The sequence below is a fragment of the Cololabis saira genome, chromosome 5 (genome assembly GCF_033807715.1).
Source record: "Cololabis saira isolate AMF1-May2022 chromosome 5, fColSai1.1, whole genome shotgun sequence".
Lineage (NCBI taxonomy): Eukaryota > Metazoa > Chordata > Actinopteri > Beloniformes > Belonidae > Cololabis > Cololabis saira.
Genome location: NC_084591.1, coordinates 20,512,415 through 20,537,391, shown reverse-complemented (window position 1 = coordinate 20,537,391; position 24,977 = coordinate 20,512,415). Strand labels below are relative to the sequence as shown.

The 24,977-nt window shown below is 40.0% G+C and overlaps 1 protein-coding gene across 5 annotated transcripts in view; it reads right to left on the bottom strand.

The window, feature by feature from the left end:
• Nucleotides 1-24,977, bottom strand: part of kiaa1549la (KIAA1549-like a) — a 132,140-nt gene that overhangs the window by 77,370 nt on the left and 29,793 nt on the right. For all 5 annotated transcript variants that reach the window (XM_061721164.1, XM_061721167.1, XM_061721166.1 and 2 more), the window contains exons 2-4: nt 10,226-10,891; nt 5,803-6,609; nt 3,776-3,891 (exon numbers count right to left, since the gene is read on the bottom strand). In XM_061721164.1, the coding sequence (XP_061577148.1) occupies nt 3,776-3,891; nt 5,803-6,609; nt 10,226-10,891 (1,589 nt within the window). The remainder of the gene's footprint in view (nt 1-3,775; nt 3,892-5,802; nt 6,610-10,225; nt 10,892-24,977) is intronic.

The following is a 24,977-nucleotide window of genomic DNA, read 5'->3' as shown; positions in this document are numbered from 1 at the left end:
CAGCACACAGCTTCAGGTATTACAGCTACAAACCAAAGCCTGAAATCTGGGTGTAGTCATGGACTCAGAGCTGAAGTTTCAGAGAGACATTAAAACAATCACAAAGTCGACCTTCTATCCATTAACACAAAACTATAAGCCACCAGTCCAGTGCTTTTCTCTCCTCCACTCATCAAAAGGTTCAATACAACAGTCACAACAGGTCTCCCGTATTAATGAGCTAAACATAACTGTATAATTTTGTCTGTAAATTATTTCAATGTCAGATTACTACAGTAAATTGCAGATGGTATTTAGCTGCTAATAATACAAAAAGTAAATACAAATAAACAATCTGTTCAGCTTTTGGTCTATAAAATGGTGATAAATTGTGAAAAAAGTTCATCACTGTTCCCCAAAGCCCAAGAAGACATCCTCAAATGTCTTATTTTGTACAAAACAACAGTTCACAATCCCAAGATATTCAATTTACTGTCATAGACTAGAGGAACCAGAAAATATTTATATTTAAGAAACTGCATTCAGAGAATGTTGCCTTTTTATTCTTTAAAAAAAATACGTAAAAAGACTAGTCAATTATTGAAGATTTGGTGATTAATTCAATAGTCGGTCATCGATTAGTTGAATAATCGTGGCGGATCTATTCTGTATTAACTGGACTGTCCTCCGGTTCATCTTTATAACTACTGGACTGTCCTTCCTCTGAAGTACCCCCTCCTGCATTATATCAAGCTTTACAACAAACACAGGCACATATTCCGTATGGATTTTTGAACATAAACCTTAGACATTAAACACATTTAGCCAGCAAAAATAAAAAGTTATGATCACATCATTAACAGCAAAACCACATAAACACACTGATAAACTGATTAAACCAAAGGTTCTCTCATCAGCTTTTATATATATTCATAAAATGCTCTATTCGCTGGCACAGATTTGCAACTATTTCTGTGTTGGACAGGTCAGATGTGGACAATTTACCGGTACGTGGACAGACTGGTATAGCAAAGCAGCCCAAGTATTAAAATATCAGCCTGTCAGTTTAACACATATTATTAACTAAAGGTTAAATTACATCCAGGTTACAGCCTACCAGGAAGCCTGTGGCCAATGGTTGAAATATCCACTTGTAGTTTTATGTTCGGGCAGATCTGAGGTTTAACAATATAGCAACCACTGCAACATTTAAAACAGAATTAAGTTTTGTTATTACAAAGTAGGGCTGGGCGATTTTGGACAAAAATAAAATCCAGATTTTTTTTCTCTGAAACCTCGATTTTTTTGGTAAAACTACAAAAGACAATGGAATAAATTGTTTCAAATATTTTATCTTCATTTTTAAAGAAAAATAGCAAACAAATTTCCCTATTGGGAATGAAGTGCAATTGAAAGATACTGTAAATTCTCCTTGAGTTTAGTAAAGTGACAACATTTACAATTTTCTTGACCAAACAAAGATGACTAGACGAGCTCTGTCTGTAATGCAGCCAGCTGCAAAAAAGGAAAATCGATTTTCCGATTTTCCTTTTTTTTAACATCGATTGTGATTAATAAATCCGATTTAGATTTAAAATCAATTAATCGCACAGCCCTAGTACAAAGGTCATTATTACAGCTGCGTAAAAAAAAAGGCTCATGGAGACTCAACAGTGATCACCATGCTATCTTCAGATAAAAGTTTGCCTCTGTGAACTTTCATGTTGATCCGTTTGAAAATAAAACTCGACTTTGCAATTTTGACCAATCGATCACCATAATTAGGAACAGTTAGGGACACGAATCACTTCCTTTGTGGGCGATGCCAGTTTCTGCAGGCCAATAAGCTGCAGCAGTGTATTTGGCTGTGCAGGCCAGTCAGGCCACTGAGTTCTCCCGCTGCTCCCGATGGTCAGTCCGAGCCTGATATGAGCCTGAAAGTAGTGCTTGAAGATATAACATACAATCTTTGCAAGCTATTATGTTTAGCATTTGAGGAGGGCCAACGGAGATCAAAACAAACTCAATCAAAACTAAGATGCAATCTGTCATAGAGTTTAGAAATCCCTTGATTTAAAACATACAAAACACACCACACTTAACATACACTAAGGAAGCTTTTGGTGTGAAGAAAATATACACAGAAACTCCTAAAAGTGCATGAAATCATGCTCAACCCTCAAGTACAAGAGGTTCTGATTGATTACAAAGGTATTTATTGCCACACAAACACTCTAAACCACGTCTGTGCAAACATTTCATGACACATTCCCTGCAGCTGGAGAGGAAATGTGGTTCGGGACACGGATCATGTGTATGCCACATAAATGCTAATCAGGTTGACCAAAATAAAATGTTAATTCGTTTAATATTCCTCACATTCCTGAAACAGCTGAGGGGCTGGCTTTTTCAACCTTTGTGCTGTGTGGCACCGTTGTACCTAATAAAGACAGGCAGACCTGAACTTGCCCTCTGCTGGCCCTGCGCTGCGTGCCAACAGTTGACAGCTGGAAAACTGGCCAGCTTTGCAAGCAAATATGGTGGAAAACATTGTTCAGTGATACATTAAATATTCCCGCACGCTAATTTTTTGCTGTATGATAATATCTGCTCATGTTTAGCCCAGTATTTGCTTGTTATAGCCAGGCTTTTTAAAGAGCTGCACCACTTCATATCTTCCTGTTGCCACTGCTGTCTCTCAAAGGATGGATCCTGATTGACAAATTATAGTCCATGTTATGTGATGAGGGAGATGAGTGTGGAGGTGTGTGTGTGTGTGCGTGTGCCTGTGCCTGTGCGTGCGTGCGTGCGTGCGTGCGTGCGTGCGTGCGTGCGTGCGTGCGTGCGTGCGTGCGTGCGTGCGTGCGTGCGTGCGTGCGTGCGTGCGCGCGCGCGCGCGCGTGCGTGCGTGCGTGCATTCGTGCGTGCGTGCGTGTAGTAGGGGGTAGATGAAAGTGGACTGGAGCTTAGAGACACTGAGTCATTCCCTGTAAAGGCTCACAAACAACTGGATAAAAATAGAAAGGCAGATGAAGACAGACCGATGGAAAGATGAACAGAGGCAGGTGGACAGACAGAGAGGCAGACAGGCACAACAAACAGGCCGATTGACAAGCAAGACGGGCAGGTTGGTAGAAAATCGTTCAACTTGGACTTAAAGATGAAGGAGGGGAGCTACATATAACATGTAAATATTGATAAATACAAGCAGGAAGAGGCTGGAATAGAGTGGGAGGAGGCAGAAGATGAAGATGAAACAAAAAAGATTAGACCCTGAGGTTGAAAAGAAAATTAAAAGTGGAATGATAATGTCAGCACAGGAAGCTCACTTGACTGCGCTTGAAAAAAAGAAAAGAATAATTTATGTTGGTGTGTATTAACCTCTCGAGGTAAACATGGTCTTACTTTTCGACGAGTCATCACTATTCAGATTCATGCACTCTGCATTAGTCACCTCTATTTCTCTCCAGCACCATTCATAGTTGCCGTGAATGAGCAGAAGGCGTAAATGAGGAATGCAGTAAATTACTGTAAGCCGCTGACATAAGAAAAGGAAAATGCAGCACACATAAAGAGACAATAAAATATGTCAAAGCTGGGGAACTGATTTTGAGTACAGCCGACATCTTGTGCAAGCCTTAGTCTTTTACTTTTCCGAAACATTCCCTGACTTGTTTTCACCTTCTTTGCAGAGGTTGTAACTGTACTCCTAACATGTTATTTAGCCTCACATTATTACTGGCAATCGATCTTAAGCTGAAAACCACTGAAATGTGCCTGTGGCTGAAGACCTGACCTGTGCAAAGGCGGCGGAGTCATTCAGGGCTCTCTGCAGGGCGTGGCTCAATCCTTTTGATAGGTTCTGTTTCAGGATCAGGTCCAGACGGTTCCGGCGCAACTCGATGGACAAAACTGTTTGGAAAGAAAAAAGGTTAAATCGGTGTACACCCAAGGTATTCATCAAAAACTGTGTGCATCCCTCAACTAGTCTATCATCATTGCTTGTGCTACAGACTGATCATTTTATCCACATACGTAGCTCTGAAGTGTTACGTTTAACTCGCTACCATGTTGTCAAACACCAGTAACAGTTTGAGTAATACCTCACCATGTCTGGTCAATCCAAACAAATGCTAAGTATTTAGCCTCAAATTTATGTTAATTATTCTGCGATTTCAGACATGCAATAATTAACTTTGGTGGGAGTGGTAGTCTGCGGTGGGCTTGGGTCTGTAGAACCCAGGTTGAAACCCAGTATCAAGACCTCCCAACCCCAATTGACCCTTTTTTAGCCTTCTGATTGGTCCCTGACTGACCAATCAGAAAAATCATTCTCCCTGACGGACCAATCAGAAAAATCCTTCTCCATCGCTACCTCCGGTTGGACAAAACAGCTGTCCTCTCGTTCACATCAATGGAAAAAACTTAAGTTTTAATTGCCTTGTATCAAAATTTAAATCATTGGATTATTTTTTTTAAACTTTGTATTAGTAAAAAAGGAACACTTGGGAAGACACTGCACACAGTGCAGTGAGTGTATTTTCATCCCCAACCTGGCAGAAACCCGATCCATACTTCCAAAACAAAGTCGTCTGGGCAGCAGGCTACATTACCATAACAACCCATAGCTACAACTTCAAACGCGTTTATTTATTAGGGCCTGAACACTTACAGTGCGAAGGCCCTATTGTATCTGTAGGAATTTCATCTGATTGGTCCATATTTGACAGTTCATACTTTCTGCCATAACTTGGTTTGACGTAAAGACTCGTGGGGGGTGTCATCGGACTCGGTATTGAGTCTTTGAACATAATTAGTGCAAATTAGCCCCGCCCCTTCTTCTGATTGGTCGATATTTGATAGTCCCTATTTTCTGCCATAACTTTTGAATGGTTTGACATAGAGAGTCGTGGGTGGTGTCATTTGACTCGGTTTTGAGTACTTTACCTTCATTGGCATGAATTAGCCCCGCCCCTTCTTCTGATTGGTCGATATCTGATAGTTCCTACTTTCTGCCATAACTTTTGAATGGTTTGACATAGACATAGAGAGTCGTGGGTGGTGTCATCCGCTAAATGTCCAGGCCTGAAGAATCTACATACAAGTCATACAAGCGCTTCCATTGCAGCACACCTGAATGTGCACAAGGGTGCGAGGGCCCGTTCATCGCTGCTTGCAGCTTTAATTAATCTTAAAATGGTTAAGCGGTGTGTTTGGGGCACTTGTAAAATGTGACACCCGCTACCCAGAGAGAATCACTGGAATACATTTCATCCCAAAGCCATTGTTAAATTACGAAAAATGTCTGCTTTGGATAAAGCTATGTGGACGGCCAGGTTCAACCCTTCCACCATCAGCTAAACTAATCAAAATATCTCTTTTTTGCCAAAAACCTCAGTTTTTTAAACTCAATACATGGTACACGAAGTGTTCCTTTTTATTTACATCTAGTGGCTGTGGATTTTCTTTGGTACAATAATTGGAAATAAAGTTACGTAAAACCCTGTTTTTAACAATGAAGTGGACGGGAGAGAAGACAGTTTTGTCCGACCTAGCAACCGAACCGGTGGCGGGGCTTGACAAAAGGTCAATTGCCTCCCAGGTGCCAAAAAAATGGCAGCTGTTCCTACTCTAACTAGTGATTGGTCAAAAGCAAAGAACACGTTTCAGTGTGTTTCATAAGATGTATACTGGCATATATTAAAATAAAAGTGGGACCTGACTTTATGTTCTTTATTTGTCTCACATCTAAAATAATCCCCAATTTTAAGAGGTTTTGAGAGATTCATAACTTTTTTCTTGGTCCAAAAAAATGACTCATACCAGTTTTGACCCAGAACTTCTCAGTCATATTGCAAGGTAGAGGAATTTCATCAGTGCTGGTAGAAAACGGAGGTTGTGGTGTTGGAGGCTGCGTAGTTTGGATGGGGATGAACACGGTGGTGGCGGGTGCCTTCGTTGTTGTGGTAGTGGTCGTAGTAGTGGTAGTAGTAGTAGTAGTTGATGCAGTAGTGGTAGTAGTGGGAGCCGGAGTGGTGGTGGTGGTGGTGGTGGTGGTGGTGGTTGGAGGAACAGTGGTCGTAGTTGTGGTGGTGGGAGCAGGCGTGGTTGTAGACGTGGTTGTAGCCTGAGTTGTAGTCGCCGTGGTGACATTGAGGCTCGTTGTCTGCGGTTTGACTGTAATAGTTGTAGTGTTCGCTGGCGACGTTACAGTGCTCCCAGTTGTCCGTGCCTGCGTCTTCACCTCCGCACCCTCAACAGTGAGAGTGGTTGTTGAGGGTGTAGTCATGCTTGCTGTTGTCAACTGAAGGCTGTCGTTGGTCACAGTGTCCTGGCTCATGTTGTATGACGCCGTGCTGGATTCTTGTAGCGTTTGAGTTCTTGCTGTGGTGGAAAACGGTAAAGCTGGAGTAGTGCTTGCTGATGGAGACGTCTTTATGGTGGTTGCTGCCGTGGTTCTGTGCTGTATGGTGGTTCTGGGACGCACGGGTGTGGTGGTGTTCCACTGGTGGGTGGAGAAAGGGCTAGTAATATTTGCAGGAAGTGTGACATCATGGTCACCCACTGTGGACAGGAGGGATTCTGGGACTGTCGGCAGATCCCAGGCCGGTAGGTTGCTCACTGCATCGTCTGCAAGATTAGAAAAACGGAAAAAAACAAAACACCTCAAAATCAGTGATTTTACTTCTTAATTAATGACTACAGTAACAAGCTTGGGCAGCACGATGGCTTAGTGCAGGGGTGTCCAAAGTCGGTCCTCGAGGGCCACAATCCTGCATGTTTCAGATGTCTCCTTGCTTCAACACACCTGATTCAAATTAACGGTCGTCACCAGCTTGCCATCAAGGTCTGGAGAACTCTGGTGGTGACACAGCTACTTTTATCACGGTGTGCTGAAGCAGGGAAACATCTAAAACCTGCAGGACACCGGCCCTCGAGGACCGACTTTGGACACCCCTGGCTTAGTGGTTAGCACTGTTGCCTCACAGCAAGAAGGTTCCCGGTTCGACTCCCTTTGACTTTCTGTGTGGAGTTTGCATGTTCTCCCTGTGCTTGCGTGGGTTCCCTCCGGGTACTCCGGCTTCCTCCCATAGTCCAAAAACATGCATAGTAGGTTAATTGATGAGTATAAATTGCCCGTAGGTGTGAGTGTGAGTGTGTCTGGTTGTTTGTATATATGTGGCCCTTTGATGGACTGGCGACCTGTCCAGGGTGAACCCCTGCATCTCGCCTGAAAATAGCTGGGATAGGCTCCAGCAGACCCCCGTGACCCTGCAAAGGTTAAAGCGGGTATAAAAAATGGATGGATGGACTAAAAGCTTATCACTTGGAGCAGTAGAACTAAATTGTTGTCTATAGAATATTATTACCCCTTTTTATATTTTCTCAGTATCCTGTTTGACTTTGTCTAGGAACAGTCCAGTCCTGCTCCTCTAACCATCCCACCTGCACATTTAGGGGTCGTAAAACTCCTGCTGCTATTAAACCCTTGTGTGTCCATACATTTGTGCCAGATTGCTAGAAACCAAAAGCTACACTACTGTCAAAGCAAACATCTTGCTCAGTTCTGTACTTTAGATTCATCTCTCATTCCGCCATGCCATTTCATTTTCCTTGTACACTGTTAGTTTGTCATCATTCACCCGACAACCGCTTGCTCCAGTCACTGTCTCTCAGCACAACTCAACTGCATCAGCTCTTGAGACGGTGCACTTTGAATGCACAAAATGTTGTAACAGATTCCTCCAAACATCAGTAAAGATTACAAGCAGCGGCCGTCAGGTTAATGACAAACTTGGCGAGAGCTGTTTGTCAGTTTTTATTTGATCGTATTTTATTTTAGGGGAACAAAGCGATAAGCGTGCTATTGTCAAATACACAATGAAGCACATGGCAGTCACAATGCTTAACAGAAAATGTTAGAAATAATAGGTTTAATTTCCATTTGATTGCTATTAGGAAGTGTTATCAGCAAAAAACACTTAAAAAGTAGCTTCTGACTCCCATTAAGGTAATCTTTTGTGACAGCTGAATATCGCTTTATTGCACCATGTCACAATAACTATGGAGCTAGCTCACATAGCTACAGCGATCATCCTGGCAGAGACGACGTAGAGACTTTGGAAAATAACGATGGAAGTAATAACAAGATAATAACTGAGCAAGAGACTGAACAAGAATAAATCACAAAAGCGGCTTAACATTGACACCTGTAGGTGCGACCCTTTGTGCTGAAACTTGGAAATGCCCATTTTTGACACTTTAATGAACCTATGAAGAATTTCAATCTTGTGGGATTTTTAAATACATGCACATTAAGATGCAAAAAAGCCTGCTGATTCGAGGGGTGAAGGAGGCTAACATAAATCACAGTGGGGTGATTAAAACTCGTGACGCTGAGCTCCAGATTCAGTCCTATCCTCTCGCTCACATGGGCAGCTGAGTACTTCAGATACTGCTCTGTTATGTGAACTGATGGGACAGGAAACATTGAGCAACGGGACATCGGCCTCTGTTCATTGTTTGGTCAGAAATGTCAGCCGTTGTGGAAGAGTTACTTTGATGTTGTTGTTACCAAGACATGGGGGAGGTGACATGTGAGGGGATGGGGAAAACAACAAAGATAATGAAGACGGCTACGCAGACGGCGTGATGAAGACACTTTTTTTTTAAAGATTAAAATGCATATATATATATATATATATATATATATATATATATATATATATATATGCCTCAGGCCCTATCAACCTTGGCACCAACCATGAATGCACACAAGGGGAAAAAAAAACATAAACATACATGCTACGGTGCTGATGGTATCCTCAACTATGAGGATACCTTTAATTGATAATTTGCAATTAACAAAAAAATCCAGTGTCAAAAAGCATATGTAAAATATTATTAATTGAAGAAGCCAGAATAGCCAGTTACATCACAGAATCATTAAAAAGAGAATAGAAAATTCAATTGACAATTGTTGATGTTAAAGTTTTTCCAGTTCCGGCTGTCTGCTTGCATGAAGAGACAGAACATCGTGAATACTGATAAATGAAAGTCTCATGATGGTCAGGGATCGGAATCGGACAGACAATCTGGGAAACCTTGGGAATGTTTACTATTCAAGCGTGAAAAATAAATAAATCTGATCATCACCTTTTAGGCTAATATTTGATTCAGGACGGACTAGCTCATAAAGTATTCAATATTATTTTCAAACCTCCAAAAAATGACACCCTAAAACCAATGTTTAAAAGAGTATTTAAATTAATGTTGTTTTTTTTTGGTAACATTATAGCCTAAATCTTGCGGAAGTTTGAGTCCACCCTTGCTTGTATCAATATTCTGTTTTTCAAGGTTTAATTGAAATTAATTAATCATTTGTTTTTATCAAAAGTATTCAATTTTTGAATTAGACAAATCCAACCCATTTTTTATCAACATTTTTGGTTGGTTAGTCATCTCAAACACCCAAATATATGCTCTTTTTCCCGCTTTTTATGATAGCTCGTGAACATTTTGCCCAATAGCCGCTGGTATGGGCTCCAGCAGAACCCTGTTAACCTGACTAGAATTGACAATGGATGGATGGATGGATGCTGTGCTAGTTGAGTTTAGTTGTGTTGTCGTGTGGCACAGCCAGTACTGGATCCACACAGGGTCTGATCAATAAAACGATGCTGAAAACACTTAAAATGATATAATAACGAGGGGGAGTGTCATTGGATGATGAAGAACTGCACACGAAAACAACCCAAATGCTATATACCATAACTTTCCTTTGGTAAATTTCAGTCAGGGAGCCCATGTGCTGAAGCCAAAGAGGTGACCTCTGTGATGTTCCCAGGGAAGCTCACGAGTAAAGCTCGCTCATGCAAATATTTACAATGTGCCAGAGCTCCAGAGGGACCACCGTAATAAAATAGCGCTTCTTCACTAGTCACTAGTTGGGGGAAGAGTTTTTAATTAAATCCTAAAGACTCAAAATATATTATATATATATTATATATATGTATATAATAAAATGTATATGTATATATTATTCATATTTTTATACGTATCTTTTTGTATTTTTTTATATATTTTTTACTTCTGACTTCTCAGTCTTTTTACCCCTCCCCTGCATGTGTGTGCTAAGTGTACTGCTGATAACAAAATAAGTTTCCCCACTGAGGGAGAAAATAAAGGATATCTTATCTTATCTTATCTTATCTTAAAACAATCTAGCATGAAGAACCATACGTACCCAAACTGTTGTTGATGGAGGAGTTGCTGTTTCCAACAATCATAGATATGTCCGTTGTTTCTGCTGTCTGACTGTCTTGTTTACTGGCTGAATTGGGGGAGGAAGAGGAGGAGGAGGAAGAGAGGGGCATAGAAAGTGCTTTTGCTGTGGAGGTGAATGAGGTCTTAGATGCCGATAAAGACAAGCTGTTGCTCCAAGCAGCTTTAGACATTAGCCCTGAAGGTTTTCCTGCTGGTGGTGCCTGCAGCTCTGCTGTCTCTGCCAGCATGGTGAGAACCGAGGAGAAAGCTGCCTGCTCTCTTTGGACGCCTCCACCTGCCTCCAGCCAGGAGGCTGGGTCTCTGGCCATGCTGGGCAGCTCCCCATCCTCCTCAGCATCTGCAGGCCTCCATCCCGCTTCAGCCAAAGCATCAGTTCCTGCTACCATCCCACGTTTGGCGAAAACGTTGCCACCCTCTGTTTCTGTCCAGACAGCTGTCCTGGCCTCGGCGAACACTTTACCCTCAGTCCAAGGCCCGAGTTCAGCATCAGCACCGACGTCACGCCCATCTTCATCGCTGACTCCAGCTCTGGCATTATTCCCAGGGGTCGCAGTGAATTTGGAGGGTACTGCGGGGTCCAGAGGCATGTCAGTCCGCTCCATTGACTCATAATGACCACCCTCAGCTGTTGGAAACGGAAACAGGGACAGAGAGAGAGAGTAGGGAACAGTTCAGAAGAAAAGGAGATGGAAAAAGAAGAAAAAACAGTGCATATTTAGAAGTTGTTGGCAAAGACAAGAGAGTGAGCAATTTGACTCAGCAGCACCACAGGCCAGACAATGACATCATGTGTCCTTCTATACACACACAGTGACACTGCATGCATGCACACAGCACACACTTCTACTGCCACACACACTTACATGGGTGCATATCATTCCTCTGCCTCACACATACTTATCCACAGGGATTAAAAAGATGCAGAAATGTGACTTTGGAAAAATAATACTAATGCCGAAAGTAGGTCACTTACATTTTGAGAGGATAAAGCACAAGGAATTAATTTGGATATTCCAGAGTACATAACTTCAACTGCACACATACACAACCGCATCCGTTATGATTTCACAGATACTAATGTGATCCTTTAGGCTGGCCACGCTAGCATGTGGATTTATTATTCCTAGAACAAACACGTCGCTCTGACCAACGCAGAGGAGAATGAAGTCATTTCTACATGCAAAGTAGGTTATTTATAAGTCATGTGAGTCGGGTCTCATTTCATAAACGCCAAAAGATACATGAAAATGGAAGAGTAAAGAAATTATCCCATCCAAGAACTCAGCTTCATTTTTAGCTTCAATCTGTCCAGTGTCTTCATTTTCTCACTAAGGGTTTGGCAGTCTGCAGCGATTACCCTGGCTAATACATTCAGTCTCAAAGGCACCTTGCCTCAGTTGAAATGAAAGATGAGCAAAAAGCAAGGCTGACCACCTGACACATGCTGGCTGCTTTGCTGAGTAACACAGTTCTTATTACATGTGCTCTTTTCTTCTGAAAGAATGAAAATTTGGCTTTGGCATGAGTCCAGCGGACGTTAAGGTCCTTCTGGTTTGCACATAAGCAATGATTAGATGGAAGCAAGTGCTTTTTTCTTTTTTTTTCTCCCCCACTTTAGCACTTTATGCTCATTTCAGCCTGCATGTGTATTCAGTGTGCATTGTGTGTCGCACACTTCCCACACTCCCCAAGTCTCTGAGGAGGATTGGTTAATTAAAAGACAGTGATTTTGAGCTAGAGAGGCTTTGCAAAACAAGCTCCGGGCTTTGCTGCTGTATATCCTCTGGAAATTAGCTATAAGGCATTTTAAAATCACACCATTAACTACAAGCACCGAGCTATCGCTTCCTTGTTATATAATGTTTCATAAATGTTATTAAGGAAGGAAATTAATCTGTTGATGATTCATATCCATGAAGTGCTCTAGAGGTCTGTTTGATGGACAATTAAGAGAATAAAAGCACAAGATTAGAGAGGTCAGGGGCAATTACTATGGGCACCAGGTGGGTAACATGCTGCTAAACTTGACATAATAGTCACCCTTCATTTGGCTCAGACTGATCTCATCTAGAGCCATTATGAACTTTCTCTCAACAATAAAAATAATAATTAAAAAAAGGTTTCTGTAGTAGATCCTTAGCTTTTCTAATTATAGAAAATGCAAAGGCAAACAGGACCCTGCTAGCCATTTTGGGGAGTTTGGGAAGTTCAAAAGGTCAAGTGTGTGGGATATAGTGACACCTAGTGGCCCCCTCCCCCCCAAAAAAAATAAAAGAAAAAAGGAATATCTTTTTCAAGGGTAATGAAAGAACTACATTAATTATATATAAAATACTGTATTTGGATCAAAACTGGTACTGGAGTTTTATAGAGTGGATACTGACATTTGGGGAAAGAAGTTGATGAACTTACAAAAGTTAATCTTTGGTTCCAAAAAAATAAATTATCTCTAAATATTAAAAAAAACTTCATACATGTTAGTCGTACCAAAAAATAAGAAAAAGATTCCTTATGATAAAGATGTCTGCATATTCAATCATTCTCTTATTAGAGTGCAATATGCCAAGTTTTTGGGTATTTATATTGATGAAAAATTAAATTGGAAAAAACATGTATCATTCATCTGTAACAAAGTTGCTAAGAACATTGGTGTCATCAGCAGGATAAGACATGTTTTACCCAGAAAAAATCCTTATATCACTTTATTATACTTTAATATATCCTTTTCTAACTTATTGCAATCTTGTATGGGCAAGCACTTACAAAACAAACCTCAAACACCTTGTTACTTTACAGAAACGATTTGTTAGAATGGTTACATACTCTGAGCCACATGCAAGTTCAGGTCCACTATTTCAAGAACTTAATTTCATGAATGTCTATGATATCAATGTGTATCAGATTAGTTTATTTGTGTTTCAGCATAGAATGAATATTTTACCTTGTAGTTTCTCTCACATATTTATGTCCAACAACCAAGTCCATAGCTTACCAGACACGAAGCTCTTCCAACCTCCACACTGCCTTCTTTAGAACTGCTCTTGGGCAATTTTCAATTCGTTATCAAGGTCCACGTCTCTGGAATCAACTACCTGACTATCTGAAAAAAATTATTAACTTAACATCATTTAAAAAGGCTCTCAAAAAGTACCTCATCTGTCAAACCATGTATCATCAAACTTAAGATAATTATTGTTGTGTTTTTTCTCTCTCTCTCTCTCTCTCTCTCTTCTCTCCTCTCTCTCTCTCTCTCTCTCTCTCTCTCTCTCCTCTCTCTCTCTCCTCTCTCTCTCTCTCTCTCTCTCTCCTCTCCTCTCTCCTCTCTCTCTCTCTCTCTCTCTCTCTCTCTCTCTCTCTCTCTCTCTCTCTCTCTCTCTCTCTCTCTCTCTCTCTCTCTCTCTCTCTCTCTCTCTCTCTCTCCCCTCTCTCTCTCTCTCTCTCCTTATGAGCTTATTCATTATTTTTGTTTTGTTTTATTCATTTATGTACGTATTCCTATTTTTTTTTTTCTTATATACTGTTTAAATCTCTACACTTTTCTACTTATTTCTCATTACTGTTCAATTATTTTCCTATGTTGTTTTTAAACTGTAACAAATTTGATATTTGAATATGTTGGGTGAGGTTTTCATATAAGCCCTCTTGGGTTTCATACCTCCCCCTTGCACATCCCAGTAATGTTGATTGTTCATGTTGTTTATTTATATGATACTGATTGTGCTAAATAAATAAAATAAAAAAAAAAAAATAAAATAAAAAATAAAAAAAAAAATAAAAAAAAATAAAAAAATAAAGAAGAAATTCCAATAACTCTGTAATGGCAAATATCTTTTATCAACAACTTAACACTTCCCTGGGCTTTTCCGTTTTTACGGCTTGCCACAGCAGTTCACCGTGTTCTGCACATTAAAGGATGATGAATACATTACATCATTGCACGTCTGCTTCATAATAAGGGGCTTGATGGATGGTGGAATGGATGTGAGGATTGTACCATATGCATAGCTGTTAGCAGTGTTTTCTTCTCCAACAGTTTCCACCTGCTCTGGCTGAGAGCAACATATGTGAGTCTACCAGCAAACCTCTGCCAAAACACCAGGAAAATACAACCTCCACTGAGAAAAAAATATGGACAGGATGGAGGGATAGGCTAGATGGATGCTGGAACAGAGGGTGTGGATTAAAGAAGAATACATTTGGATCAAACAAGACCTGACCTGATTTAGGTTTTTGGAAAAGACATGCAGGATATGCTTTGCCTATTTTCATTTCATAACATTTGATCGTATTGCAGATTATGAGAATCATCTCATGGAAATGCTGCAGAAAGCACTGCGGGCTATCAACAGACTTCAGTCCAGTCATAGTATGCATACTATCAAAGCAAGGCACTATCATATTATGATGGTGCCATGCCAGTTGGCTCTGCTGATGATCTCTCTTGATGCCAACATAAACCTGAATAGCTTTGCCAGGTCTCTAAAAGCCTTCTGATCGTTCAGATTAGCCATTTCCAAGTACCTGTAATAATATAATGGAAAATGTTTACAGTCTGTGACCAGTGCTTGCTGTCTTTTTGCCTTGTATTGCATATGTATAATTGTGCACCAGAACCAGAATTGATGCAACTTGCCACCCTGATGGTGAGCAGGTGGTTAGGAAGTGTGAGGACAGGAGAAGCGCCAACTGCTCCTCAGCTCAGTGAAGCTCTGAGGAGAAGTGAGGACAGGGACTGTGGTTACTTTAATCTGCCAGCTAGCCAACTGGTGATGGCAGATTTTCATTAAAATGATCATCATCCCACACAAGAGACACAAATAATATATGTTTTAGCCTTCATCTAAGGACAAGATTTATCTTTAACTACAAAAGCTTTGCTACTATAATTCATACCATCAGCCTGCAGTACAGAGATGCTTCACGTGATCCATATAAAAGACACTGCAGGTTCAACTAAAACAAACAAAATGTTGATCACTGGCAGAATTAGTTTTTAGATGCAGAGAGGAAGTACAGTATGCTCAAAGAATGCCTTCTTCAGAAGAGTTGCCATTTTGTAGTTTACATAAATCATTTTCTGCTAGTGGTACATTTAATCTTTTTATACTACAGTCACTTGACATATTGTATGTCATGAGATGTATGATTTTCTTTCCTATAGTTCAATAGCTGGCGGAGAGCTTAGAGTTGAAGTTATACAACGGTGTGAAAACATAGACTCTCTTTCAATTCAAGGATTTTCTATATCAGAAAATTATGGGGAGGAAAAAAAACATCTTGTCCATAACTTGTTTTTAAAGTGAGTTAAATCTAATCAAAAGTGTCAACAGACCTGACCAGAGATGTTTGGTCAAAATGCACAATTCCATTCATTTCCCTGTGGGGGTTAATGATGAAATTGAATTTGAACAGTAGTGATAGCAGCTCTCCAGCATGGTGGGGGAGGGTTGATTAGATGGGCTTGTTTTGTTGCCACTGGACCTGGGCAGATTGTAAAATTACTGAAAAGACCACTAACTCCTGTGTAGGTTTATTAGGTTATTGCTGCTAGAACTGATTATTGACTCAATAATCACCTTTAGCTTCTCACATGTTTGCTCTGCATTTGACTTTTTTGTTCAGTAACTTAGGGCACACTGTAATGTGCTTAGGAGCAGATTGTATTTATCATGTTCTCATGTGTAAAACAATCTAACTTAAAGAGGGTGTCCTTTTTTCACATTGGTGTACATGAAAGCCAAAGCCAGCAAGTATAAAACTCCAGTATATATAATAAGGTTTCTAGAATGATCATTTGTTTTTTTCACTACTATCGTTTATTCCTGTAAAAACAAAGGCTTTCTGGTTACTGTAGGGGTGCTGATGGCAAGTCAAAGCATTGATACACTTGACAAGGTATGAAAACGCAGGAGGTAGATGGGTCTTATCCAACCCAGGAAGGCCGTCCAACAGGATGGACACTTGTAACCATTTCCCAGAATGCTTTATGGCAGCCATCTGTCTGTGTGGATGTAGTAAAACAATTTGGATGGATTTTTAAATGGATGGCTAGTGACACAAATGGTTCAGTGGTTGATAGTTGAAGTCTGACTTAAAACTTGGGGGTGGCTTCCCTGTGAAGTTTGTCCTTAGTCTTTGATCCTTTCTGCCAGCAGATTATTGTGCCAAGGAGAGCTACTTCTGACATTGTACCTCCGACGGAACTGGCACAATCCATCTCCCAAAAAGAGGAAGCCAAGGGATGAGACGTCATACTATAATTTGTGCCTCTAGCTGTGTATCTCTAAATTTCACTCTTTCTCACTAATACTTGGAAGTGCTGACAAAGTACAAGAATACTGCCTAGCAACAACAAATAACAAAGTGTGAACTGAGTACCAAAAAAATCTCCCGTTAACTGAACAGTGAATACAATAGGGATTTACATTGTGTTCAGGTTTTAAAGCCAACTCAAACAAAAGATTTCATGATGAGGGTGATTTCATTTAAAGTCACTGCTAACTTCTGCAATGGATGGAAGGACGGACAGATGGATGTTGACTTTTCTCATCTGAAACGTATGCACATGAACTGTTTTGAAACATTGTCCGTGGTGACATATAAGCTCCATCAATGCACAGAATTCAGGAAAACTAAACTTACTGTACCATCATTTTCTTCTCGTAACTTGTGACACATTTGTCCTCGATGTCCTAAAGTAGGCGCTTTGAACTAGACAGCAGCCTGGCGTTTAAAGTGAGGTTGTGTGAAGAACTTGTTAGTAGTTAGTGTTTTCCCTGCAGCAGACGGCGGTCACAGCCTTCTTACTTTAAGGATAAGGATGTTTTTCATAGGAGGAAATAGTCAAGCAGCTACTCAGAATCAACATTTAAAACAGTACAAACCTCCTTCATTTCATCGTGGTTTGAGCAACGCTGTAATGGGTTTTGTAACAATGCATCATGTTTTCACTGTAGATATAATTACTTTGTCAGAACATCATCTTTACTGCAGAACATCCATGTGGCTACAGGGCCTGTGCTCCGCGTGACACTGTTCGGGCTGAGTGATATGGAAATGATTTAAGGTCAAAAAATAAAACATTCTTTTATGAACTATAGAGTCCAAATTGGTGTTTCCTGCTATAGTAGTTTACTTATTGAAATAAAAATGTTAAACATTACTGGATGGTGCTAGCATGGCCTTATCTTACTGTCTTTGTGTCAGTATTCAAAAACCTTATCTGAGGCAAGACCATTCACAGGTCAAGAGCTGCCAATCGGCACTTTTTCAAGAAGAAGAAAAAAAGATTTTCAAATGCTGAGTAATTATGCCCTTTTGGCCTTTAAAAAGAAACAGTACATAAGAACATTATTACGGTTAAGTTAATGATGTAAGGCACCATGTGAACCAAAAGACCTTCATCTCCTCTCTAAGGGTGCATAGAAGGAAACAGAATATTAATGAATTCAATATTTTAAATGCTCGGGACAATAAGAGGAAAATGAACATGAAATTCTCCAGAGAAATAAGGAAATCCTCCTGTAGTTGATGGTAGTAGCTGGGCTCATAGTTGATGTGTAAAGATTAAGGCCCTGTAGCAGCTAAAAATAACATTTTTGCTTTGCTTAATTATAATGGTACTTTAAGTTTAAGTTATGGATAAGTTTAAATTATAGAAATTATACTTATGTTACGTCATCACGTTGGGGCTTATAGGTGTGGCTTTAATTTGTTGGTGGGTTGGTTTGATTGTGTGGTGGCGGGTGGAAGACAAACGAAAGCGTTCATATACAGTAGTAGGCTGATATATTTTTTGTTGACCGTCACCGTCACCGTTTTGCTTCAGCCACACAAATAATCATTGTTTGTTATTTTATTTTTTGCGTTATAATAATTGATTGCTGCCTTTTGATCTTTTTTGTTACAATAAACCTGGATCAGTTTAAGAACCAATTCAACTGACTTTTATTTTCCCCTTTTTGAATGACGCGTCAGCAAGCGGCCTCAGCGGCCTTTTTTTGTTCCTACAGGCCCCATCCACAGGAAGACAAGCTCAGGCCTAAACCTAAAAGTATTAAAGTACTAGTACTAGTAAACCAACACGAAGCCGGCGTTTTTGGGATCATCCGTAAACGATCATTTTTTGAAACCAGATTCCAGATGTGAAGGATTTGATGACCTCATTCACGTGACTATGTTGTTACTGCCTCTCCGCAACGTTTGTGAAACGCTTGCGTCACACACGCCTCTCGTACTTGCCGACATTTTCTCTGTTTACAGATTTCTGCGAAAGTGGGCACGCCCAATGCATTTTTTGGCTTGTTTCCATCGGAGCATCACAGCGCCACCAAGAGGCCTTGCATGTATTTTACAGCGTTTTCAGGCCTATTGAGTACATCCATAAACATGTTTACTGACACATCTCCGTCTTTACAAAGAATGTTTATGAAATTTTACGCTTTTCATCTTTGCCTTAATGACACAATTTAAGAAATTGTTTTAACATTTGAGATGTAATTATATATCAATGAATAAACCTGTGGTTTGCATAAAATGTACACTGATTGATTTCTTTTTTGCAGCAGTAGATCCTTCAGAGTAAAAAAAACATTTGAGTTTTAATGTAGGAGTAATGTAAAAATAAGTGTTCACCATTACTGAACAACGAGCTCAGTGAAACGAAACACCGACAGCCTCTCATCCCTAAAAGAGTAAGAGAGCCAACGAGAGACAGGTATATTAAGAAGGGGAGTTTTATGTTAAGCCTCAGGAATTCCATCCCATGCATCCATAAAGAAACCTGCTTGACTTTATACAGTGAAAAGGTCAATCAGGAGTTGAAAATCAGCAATGCAGAGACTTAGCCTATCTGAGGTAACACAAATTAAATACTCTGCTCAGCCTGACAACAGAGCTGCCAGTGCTGCCAGGTCTCCACAGCAACGGCAGAGATACTGTCACCAGGGTAACCATTAGCACAGATAAAAGAAAAAAAAAGTGTTGAGTACTTAAGTCCTGTTAGTCCTGTCAGTTGTGCATCATATATGAGGGAGAGCTGTAACAATGAGCTTTAATACGGACGTATGATGTTATCTGGACAAACACATTATAATGAACACATCTGACATTTCAAGTGAACAATTTAATAATCGCAAAAACAAATACACTAAGAAGGAATTTGTGCTCCAGAAATATGTCAGCAGAAAAACAGAGTTTGTGGCTTTTTGTTGTTGCCTTTGGCTCCCATTGGTCCAAATGCTTTACAGAAATCAGAATAAGATCCACTGATACTTTCAATGGTGTCTCCATTCAAACAGCTCATGTGAATAAGCAACAGCATTATTTTACTGGCAGGGTGAAAACACACAAGCCTTTAGTGATACGTGCCAATGGCATCACCATAAGTACTACCTATTTGTTTGATTACATAAATAAAAAAAATTATGGAAAGACAATGGACAGAGACGGAACCAACAGAGACACAACGTCTTATTCAAATTGAATGTGATAACCAAATGGCAATCCAGTAGGTAGGGCATAACTTTGCTGACATGGGTCACTAGATGACTGAGTCCTGACACCGGAACTAATAAAATGAGCCGCAGATTATATTTAGATCTCCAGCAGGACAACCTTCTGTTTGATGTGAATGCCAGTGGCCTCTGAAGAGTCCCACCCCCACTGAGTGTGTTATAAGGCTCACTGCAGGCCATCACAGACGTGATACTACAGGAAATGTGAGGGGTAAATTAGTATTTGTTGTAGGATTTCACAACCCTTTTTTCATGCTGAAATTCAAATATATAGTACCATATTTGTTGTTTTTTTTTACTAACAAAATGCTCAGTTTCTCTTTGTTAACTCACATGGTTCATGGTTTCATTGTTTCATGGTTCATTCAAAATATGTGTCTTAAAATGTTTTTCACATTTAACATCTTAAGTCTTCTTCTAAATCATTAAAAAGGAAGAAATCCCAATTCTTCACTGGGATTCGAGCTGGAATATTTCCTAAAACCAGGCAAACCACTAGGTTTTATGAACGGGGGGGCAAGTTTCCAAATTGTGATCTTTGTAGCTTGTGTGTTATAGGCTGAAAGTCACATCATGTCATTTGTGGACCCTGCTGAGCTGGAGTCCGATGTACTATTTGGCTTCAACTTTTAAAAATGAAGCTTTATATATGATGTGATGACATATCAGCTCGTATCATAGGGGATTATTGAGTCGAAAAGTTCAAAGCATCTTGTAATCGCATCAAAGCATAACCTAAAAGTTTTAATACGCTGTAGTTGTATTTATCAGAAAATGTCCTACCAAATGTCACATGCAGATCAACCTTGCAAATCCATTTGAAACAGGAGCAACATCAAAAATGAAATTTTAGAACATGATAGCGATTACACTTTTGAGCCATGCATTCCTGTTTTGGGCAGCATGGTGGCTTAGTGGTTAGCAGTGTTCCCTCACAGCAAGAGGGCTCCTGGTTCGACCCCTGGGCCCTCCCACAACCCAAAAACATGCATACTCTGTTAATTGATGAGTATAAATTGCCCATGCATGGTTGTCTGTCTGTATATGTGACCCTGCGATGGACTGACGACCTGTCCAGGGTGAACCCCTGCCTCTCGCCTGTAACGAGCTGGGACAGGCCCCAGCAGACCCCCGTGACCCTGCAAACTATAGAAAATGGATGGCATTTCTGGTGTTGCTGTTACTGCTGACTTTATCTACTGTGCAGAGTCTTAGAACCGCATACTGCACTGTTGCAAGATCGTAGGTGCTCTGTGTATTTACATATCTCCGTCTGATACAGCGATGCACCAGCATCATGTGACTTGCCAACTGACCGAAGCTGATCACATCCATATGGACATTGATTGAAAGCAAAGGTACACAATGGCACAAAGGTGCATCAGATGCACATCATGGAGGTTCCATTTAAACCTCAGGAAATAAAGCCAAACTTGTGATAAAAGGGACTCAAGATGTTTCCTTTACAATAAATAAGTATTTCAATAAATAAGCTGAAATAGTCAATGTTTTTAGTTTCCATTATAACACATATAAGGAGACTGTAAGCATGATGACGGTATGGCAGTGAATTAAGAAATGTTATGTTATATGCGATATACAAGTAAATATAAATATATAAATATAAAATACAAGTAAATGTATACACTGGAACACCACAGTAATTCTTCCAAAGAAAAGGCTGAACGAATACAAACAACATCTCGAGGGATCTAAGACCATCTAAGGTCCGGCCACATTACCAAACATCACTAAAACACAGGTTTCAAGCAGCTCATAGATTATTATGATATTGTATTTCCTGAATTGACAGAAACTTGGCAAAGACAGGATGTTAATATTACCTTGTAGAGTGTTTGAGAATGTCAGGTGACTAACAGGAAGCTAAGTAGTTCATGTTTGTCCGCTGGGATATCTACTGTAGAGCCTGGTTGGAGCTGCTTGGAAGATTGCCCCTGCGCTGCTTTGCTTCTCATCAGGCATCTGGCGTTGCCCTAAAACATTTAGGCGGTCTATCTGCTGCAGACTGCTACCTCCTGGGAGGTTTACTATGCTCCTCTGCTGCCTTCTGAAGTAATTATTTTTCACAGAAACCAGTAATTATTCAGCAAGGTATTTGCTTCCTTGATGTAGCCCCTTGATGTATATGTATGTATATATATATATATATATATATATATATATATATATATATATATATATATATATATATATATATATATATATATATATATATATATATATATACACACACACACACACACATATACATACTGTACATAAGAACTGAGAAAAACGCAATAATATTATGATTTCATAAATCTTGTACATTTTATTGCACAACTGCAAGTTTTAGTCAGTCAGATAAATGTCAGTTATGTCCACCTTAACTCAGATAAGATCTAGAAAGGCTACAGTTGTGAATGTGCTGAACAGAAAAAGGATGGATTTCATCCTTTGCATAATTCAACCTATCATTTGTCACAGGAAGTAAGTGCACGTATTATCCATCATTTAACAAGCCTCATTGCTCTCTCCACTTTATTCTGAAGGATGCCGTATCCATGAATTACCAAAATATTTGAAGTTGTGGATTTATCAAAGCCCTGGGACGGTTTCAAATGTTTACCTCAGTCCACGATAAGTGAGGTCAGGCACTGGTGGTTCTTTAGCTTGTTGTTGTTTTTTCCTCTTTAAAAGGTTGAAAGGTATGGTGAGTGATTTCCGGATGACTTAAAATCTGTTGATTTTTGAACAAACATCAACAGACCTCAACGGAGCTCCTGCCTCCCGGTCGCCCAGCCCTCCCGAAGGAAACACCCCCTCCATGAACTTTCCCAAGCCTCCCCCTCTCTCCCACCTCATATACAGGAGCATAAACCCTCTCCCTGTTGGTGATTGTGGAGCAATGCTTCCCGTGGTTTGAGGAACAGGCTGCCCCTATTTTTGCTTTTATACTGTACTCGTGAGGAAATATTCACTGAACTTGAGAAAAGGTCCTCTAGTGTAGACATCGTACAGAGGGCTTACCCTAACTTTTAAGATGCATTTGTTGACTCAACAAAATGTATGTACCCAGGGGCGAAAATCCCGTTTCATAGTTGGGGGGGGCAATAAACAGTAAAATTTTAGAGAATAAATCCAGGGGGGGACAAGGAATAAAAGTTTTAGCCTTCCTTTAATACAGCATTTTGACATTTTCAACTCTATCTCGCAAACAGGCAGAAGACCTTTCTTAGAGTAATACAAAACAATGGTATTAGGTGGAAGGTGGCAATAATACAGCACATCTGACATAATACACTGCAAAAACCCAAAATATTAACAAGAATATTTGTCTTATTTCTAGTTAAAATGTCTCATTTTTAGTTAAAAAAAAATCTCATTACACTTAAAACAAGACTCATCACTGGAAAAAAACAACAATTTTCACTTGTTTCAAGTAGATTTTCACTTAAAATAAGTAGAAAAATCTGCCAGTGGAACAAGATTGTTTTGCTTATAAGATAAATCTTGTCGCACTGGCAGATTTTTCTAATTATTTCAAGTGAAAATTTACTTGAAACAGGTGAAAATTGTCAAATAACAAGTTATTTTTCTGGTGATGACTCTTGTTTTAAGTGTAATGAGATTTTACTGTTTATTATTATTTTCGATTTCGGCTTCGGCCACAAATTTTCATTTTGGTGCATCACTACTAAATACTACTGCATTGTTCCAAAATTATTAATTCTGTCTCAAATTATTCTAGGGGGGGACAGCTTCACTAATGGGGGGGACTTGTCCCCCCTGTCCCCCCCGGGATTTTCGCCCCTGTCTGTACCCCTGGAAAGGCTTCAGCAGATCCAGATGACAACAATGGGTGGAAAATAACATTTTAAACATCTTCAATTTAGGGGCAACATTACAAATGAAATGAACATTTTATATCACCTGGTAAAACAATGAAATAGAAAAGAAACGTAAATATAATTTGATTAGGGGCAAGCAGACTACAACAGCTTGATTTGAATGGAAATTAACTGGAGGATGTTGTTTTTTGTCTGCATGCAGGTAACATTAAAACTGACAGAAGGCATACTTTCTTTTTTCATTTCCTTATAATTTTTACTTTCGAAATGAGCATTACCTAACACTGTTTTACACACATAATGACACACACACACGCACGCACGCACGCACGCACGCACGCACGCTAAATTTGACAGAGGATGAGTGAGGATGGCTCATTAAAACATTAATGCAAGTAGGCTAAAATATAATCAAGGCAATATGTTGTACACTCGTGCAATAATTAGAGACGCACGTACAGGATGGCAGAAGGTGACATGGCACCTCATCTGCGCTGCTCTCTTACTGAATCCCATGTGACTGGCTGGAAGGGTCACATGATCAGCGCTGAGCTCAGTGGGTCAGCCAGTCTAGCATAAAGAGTATAAACAGAACTTGGAAGACATCCTAACCTGCTGGGATATGCATGCACACACACACACACACAAACACACACACACACACACACACACACACACACACACACACACACACACACACTCGGGTGAACACACTCACCTAACATGCATGCAAACTTACACAATCCAGCAAACATTTATCCTGACAATAAATGTCAGACTCCAGTGCTGCACTGGTCAGACACTCACTAGCGCTTTCAGACTTACTGTCAGAAATAGACCCACACTTCATCTCCGCTTGGCCTCTTCACACACAGATACAAACAGACACGCTCCACCTCCATTCATCCCCCAGCGTTTCTCACTGTAGCAGAGGCACGCACTGCATATACATCACATCCACGCCACAGTCTAAGACTTCACAGCCTTCTTGATAACAAAACAACGTTAACAAAAAACTGTACTAACTGTAAAGCTTAAGGTGTTTTTCACATGGAACAGTAAGTGCATCAGTTCTAAAGCATTTTGCAATATTCTTTTAAGAGGCTAGAGAGATGAAAATGCAAAGAAGTTGGGACATACAGCAAAACCCACATAGATCTCAAATCTTAGCAGACAAGTATACCTGTTGATCTACGCAGAAAACAAGCCGGCATCAAAGTCAGGGAGCTTGACTTGAACATATCCGACAGCAGCATTTGGTTTCTAGCTGTGCAACAAAGCAGCAGAGGCTGTGAGCCTTGGATTTTTGCATACTTTCTGTAACAGCTCTCAACACCTGTCCTGC